This window comes from Penaeus monodon, chromosome 39 (genome assembly GCF_015228065.2).
Source record: "Penaeus monodon isolate SGIC_2016 chromosome 39, NSTDA_Pmon_1, whole genome shotgun sequence".
Taxonomy (NCBI): domain Eukaryota; kingdom Metazoa; phylum Arthropoda; class Malacostraca; order Decapoda; family Penaeidae; genus Penaeus; species Penaeus monodon.
The window spans coordinates 8,668,007-8,673,006 of record NC_051424.1 but is presented as its reverse complement, the minus strand read 5'-3'; the positions used below and the strand labels follow the sequence as shown (position 1 = coordinate 8,673,006).

General features: G+C 41.0%; 1 protein-coding gene across 2 annotated transcripts; it reads left to right on the top strand.

The window, feature by feature from the left end:
- Positions 1-325: 325 nt before the first annotated feature.
- On the top strand, positions 326-4,780 carry LOC119597369 (THO complex subunit 4-like). Of its 2 annotated transcripts, XM_037946929.1 has the most exons (5): positions 327-655; positions 1,429-1,569; positions 2,369-2,624; positions 2,756-2,938; positions 4,361-4,780. In XM_037946929.1, the coding sequence occupies exons 1-4, from the start codon at positions 413-415 to the stop codon at positions 2,935-2,937; spliced, it is 822 nt and encodes a 273-aa protein (XP_037802857.1). In that variant the 5' UTR covers positions 327-412; the 3' UTR covers position 2,938; positions 4,361-4,780. The 2 variants fall into 2 exon arrangements, with proteins under 2 accessions (XP_037802855.1, XP_037802857.1); XM_037946927.1 differs by having other exon boundaries at positions 326-655; positions 2,756-4,780.
- Positions 4,781-5,000: the final 220 nt, after the last annotated feature.

Here is a 5,000-nt window from a genome sequence, read left to right as displayed (position 1 = left end):
TCTGTTAAATGTCTTCAACTATTTAGTACTACAAATAAAATCCGGATCGTTAACTGAAGTTCTATTCACTTTTACGAAAAGATGGATATCGTCACATAAAAAGAATTTCCATTTGCTCAATGTAGTGACGCGTGATGCTTAATTATACTTTTGAAATGATAGAAACCCCTAAAAAATATCTGAATCGGTTAGGATTAAGGTACGGATCAAAGAAACAATGAAATTCGGAATTTTTAACGAGAGGTGACTGGTATTATTACGTGAGGAACGAGGGAAGGAAGCCGAAGCCCCGGCCAGCGCGCGTAAAAGGACAGTGCCGGCGAGACGCGGTGCATTGTGGGCGCCGGGTCGAGGGACGCCGATCGCCATTAGTGTGTTGCTGGACGCGTAGGTCGCTGGACAAACCATCAAAATGACAGCCAAGGTTGATATGAGTTTGGAAGACATCATCAAGGCCAACAAGATCAAGCCCGGGAATCGGAGAGGAGGAACCCGAGGTGCTCGAGGAGGCCGAGGGCGCGGCGGAGGACTGCGTCGAGGAGGAGCTGTAGGCGGCGGCGGCGGCGGCGGAGGAGGAGGAGGAGCACAGACCCGCGGGCGAGCGAGCGGCGGCGGGCGGCCCTTCGTGGGCAACAGGGCAGGATTCGGACAAAGGGTGAGTACTCCTGCGGCGGGTCCCAGGGCGCCCGGGGGAGCTAAGGGCCCCGAGGCTGAGCTTTCGCACGGGGAGGGTGGCTGGGACATTTCCCCGAAGGAAGTGAGGTCATGCAGCCACGTCGGAGCCCAACTCGGCCTTTTCTTTAGATTTATTTACTTCACTTGTTACTATTATAAAGTCAGGACTTTAAAGGAGTTTGCTGATTGGGTTTGTTTGATTTGTTTTTTCTGGTATCCTATGTTTGGAATGTGCTCGGGTTTGCAAGCGGTCATGTGCGGACAAGTTCAGGGATGGGGATTCTGTTTTCCTGTTTTGGTTATTTGGCCTTTCCATGCTTAAGGGAATACACCTATTTATAGACCTTTTGTCTGGTGGAATCGGTATGAATTCATAATAGGTAGGTTAAGGATCATTTTTTTTCTTTTCCCATATATGTGCATGTATCCCCTTGGGCAGTCATACAGGACCAGCCACAGCAACTTGGATTGTTGAACTAATTTTGTTGCATGGAGTTTGGGGATGTTGTCTCTGGTGAGTGTGTCCATATGATAAAGAATTACTGCAAGTGCTAATAAAGAGCGGTACAGTGGGACTTGCCCCTCAGTCTAGGGAATAAATAGAAGGTAGGAAAAGTTAGGTTCAGGATGAAACCCTGATTTTTGGGATTTTGTCTCTGGAGGGTATGTTGCTCTCGGTAATGGATATCTTATATATATATATATTTTTTTTTACAAAATTGCTAATACTAATAATAACTTTTTTTTCAACAGGGCAATGTTGAGGGCCGCTGGAACCACGACATGTACCAGGGTGGTGGCGGCGGCGGTGGCGGCGGCCGCATTCAGCAGTCAGGCCCTGCCAAGCTGTTGATCTCAAATTTAGACTTCGGCGTGTCTGATTCAGATATTCATGTAAGTGTGGCCATATTTATTTCCTTTGTAGTTTTTATTTGGTTAAATGGTAACTGAATTTTAAACAAGGACATCCAAGTCCATTTGAAACTTACTATGATTTTTGATGAAAGTCTTTCTTTCTAAAATCTAATATTGCAAAAGTACAGTGTTAGTAGCTGCTGAAATATTAGTGCAATTTCCTCTAGCAAGGCTTGGCAAACCACCTCCATGTATTTTTTTGGCAAGGTAGAAGGGAACAAGTCTACAATCTATCTCTATATCTATCTATCTCTATCTCTATCTATCTATCTATCTATCTATCTATCTCTATCTATCTATCTATCTCTATCTATCTATCTATCTCTATCTATCTATCTATCTATCTCTATCTATCTATCTTATCTATCTATCTCTCTCTATCTATCTATCTATCTATCTCTATCTATCTATTCTATCTATCTATCTATCTATCTATCTCTATCTATCTATCTATCTATCTCTATCTATCTATCTATCTATCTATCTATCTATCTCTATCTATCTCTATCTATATCTATCTATCTATCTTCTATCTATCTCTATCTCTCTCTATCTCTATCTCTCTCTATCTCTCTCTCTCTCTCTCTCTCTCTCTCTCTCTCTCTCTCTCTCTCTCTCTCTCTCTCTCTCTCTCTCTCTCTCTCTCTCTCTCTCTCTCTCTCTCTCTCACTTGTATAGACTAGTTGAAAGAGATGCATTTGGATTGTGTAGGCCAAGATGTATTTTAAAAGGTAGTTATTATTTTGGCTATATTCTATTAATTATCTTTTCCATACAGGAATTGTTTACAGAATTTGGAACTATAAGAAGTGCAGCAGTTCACTATGATCGCTCTGGAAGATCTCTTGGAACAGCTCATGTATCATTTGAACGACATGCTGATGCCATCAAAGCCCTTAAACAGTACAATGGAGTACAGCTTGATGGCAGACCGATGAATATCACCATGGACGGTGGTGCCAGTGCTGTGAGGAACACAGCACCTGTCAAGAGACTTGCACAAGGACCTAGACCCATTAGTGGGGCCAGTTATGGTGAGTGAATATACCTTTGGAATATACTTGTGGAACATTAAAGTATTATCTGGTCAAAGTAACAGATTATTTTCTTACAAGCAGACTTGTGCATACTTAACAGTCATATGATGATGGTTCATGATTTTCAGGTGGTCGGGGGGGCCGTGGTATTCGCGGCAGCAACCGAAGAGGGAACACCAGAGGAAGTACTCGTGGTGGAGGCCGAGGCAGAGGAGGCATGGGTGGGCGGGGGGGCAGGAACCAGGTTGTGCCCACCGCTGAAGAATTGGATGCCGAGCTTGACGCCTATGTCAACCAGGTCAACAAGTGAGGTAATTGGTGGCCAGGAGTGGAGGCCTTCATCATCATCATCCATCATCTGGGTACTGTTGTGGTGGCGCCGACGGTTAGCTACTGCAGCTGGTGGCGTGGTGCTTTGTGGCATCACTGATGGCAGCTCTGGTGTTGCCCACATTGTGTGCTGCTGGGTGTGAGGACGAAGTGTGGGCCTGGCAATAGTGGGGATCTACTGGGAAGGGGTTTTCTTAGTGAATCAGTTAACCCATTTAGGATGGGAAATGTTTAGTGATGGAAAATATTTGATGCGGAGGTTTACATTAGATTGAGTTTGGCGCAGAATAATGGCAATATAAGTGGTTGAACAATGTTCTGTGATTGCTTCTATGTATAGTAAGTGTATGAACTGTGTGCTGATCATGTTGACTTTATCCACATAAAAGAGTGGAGGTCATATTTTTCATCTGTCAGTAATGCAAGAAATATTCAACATAACACCATCAAGAAACACACCTCTTCCTGTAAAGCATCAAGAATTGTCAAGATTGGTAGTGCTGTGATAAATTTATCTGCAGTTGCTCCAGAGAATTGATTATGAAGAACAAGAACACCGTGGAGTAAAAATGAAATCCTGGCAGATGAAATAAATAACCTATTTATACTTTGAAAATTCTCTTTCATACCCTGTTAATTAAGAAGTTGTAACGAGAAAACTAAAATGACAAACATTGCACTGAAGAAGCTAAAGAACTAAATACTAGGAGCAATCTAAACTTGTGGAACAAAATGAGCTCTTGACTTCAGATTTTTAATTGTGGTCATTAATATTTGTTTGTAAGGTCTGCGCCAATTAAATTTGTTGTACCTTAGAGTAATTCTGAGCTGTTCAGCCGATGGGAGTAACTGTTTTACACAAGAAAAAAATACTCATGGAATAGTGAATGGTTGATACCATGGAATAGTGAACTGCTATATAACCACCATAGTGATATAGTATAGAAAGATCCTTGAGAAGTAAAAGGGCTTTGTGTAACAAAGTGACATATAAATGTGTTTGAAAACCTACCCAATGATGGAAATTGTCGCAGAGAGTCTTCAAGCAACTTGGGGTTAGTGATGATTTGGGGAGTAATGAGCCATGGTGTAATAGTGAGGGACCAGCATAAACCCCTACAACGGCTGTGCCGAGAATTGTGTGGTGTGGCGGCTACAGGCAACAGTCCCAGGTGCCTCGCCGATCTGACCAACCAGCTTGCCAGCACCCAAGTATCCTGTGTCTTGTTGTTTTTAGTATACCATGTCAAAAATAGAAGTGGTCATGTTATGCAGAGGAGCAAGTATATTTTTTATTTCTTGTAAATTTAGTTGAGTGCCTAAAATTTAGCTATGAATTTAAAGGCAGTCATCTTACAAGAAATCTCATTTTTAGAAACTAATTGTTTTTCCTTCTTTGACAGATGTTAGTGTGTAGCAGCGTGTCTGGGAGCAGCAGCGCCATGATTGACAGTTTGTGGACTTGTGCGAGCAAGAAAATATAGTCTGTGCACTGTGTGTCTGCATCAAATATTTTATAATTGTCCTATATACCAATGTTAATTTTATTTTCATTTTTAAGGAACCTGAGTTTGAATGGCTAGGAGATATTCATTGTCATTCTGATAGTGTTGTTTCATGAAATCTTTTATAGTGATAAATTTTTGTATTATGTATACACTACATATATTTTTGGTGCAATTAGCCACATTACTTTTAAGTTTGGTTTAAGTTGATGTGGAAAAATTATGTAGGTCATATTACCAAGCAGATCATTTCATTTTTGAAGTACAATTCTCTATGCCAAAAGCACCTTTTTTTGTGAATAAAATCTATAACATTTATTTGTTTTTATTTATACCGGCTTGACTTTTTGAAATGAATATTGAGCTTAATGCAAGATCACAAAACTTGTAGAAATGAAATGAGAAGAGGCATATAGTTCTACAAGGAAAGATTACATTGGCAGTTTTTTATTAACAGATGTAAAATATATGTAGTGGAACCTATAGCCACTGAAAGATGTGATGCAAATTTCATAATGTGAGTCTTTGAAGAGAAGCA

What these genes read in the sequence shown, in the direction of transcription:
- LOC119597369 (XM_037946927.1), top strand. Translation starts at nt 413, where the DNA reads ATGACAGCCAAGGTTGATATGAGTTTGGAAGACATCATCAAGGCCAAC. An exon ending in TGTCTGATTCAGATATTCAT is followed by an intron (nt 1,570 to 2,368) that starts GTAAGTGTGGCC and finishes TTTTCCATACAG; the next exon opens with GAATTGTTTACAGAATTTGG. An exon ending in CATTAGTGGGGCCAGTTATG is followed by an intron (nt 2,625 to 2,755) that starts GTGAGTGAATAT and finishes CATGATTTTCAG; the next exon opens with GTGGTCGGGGGGGCCGTGGT.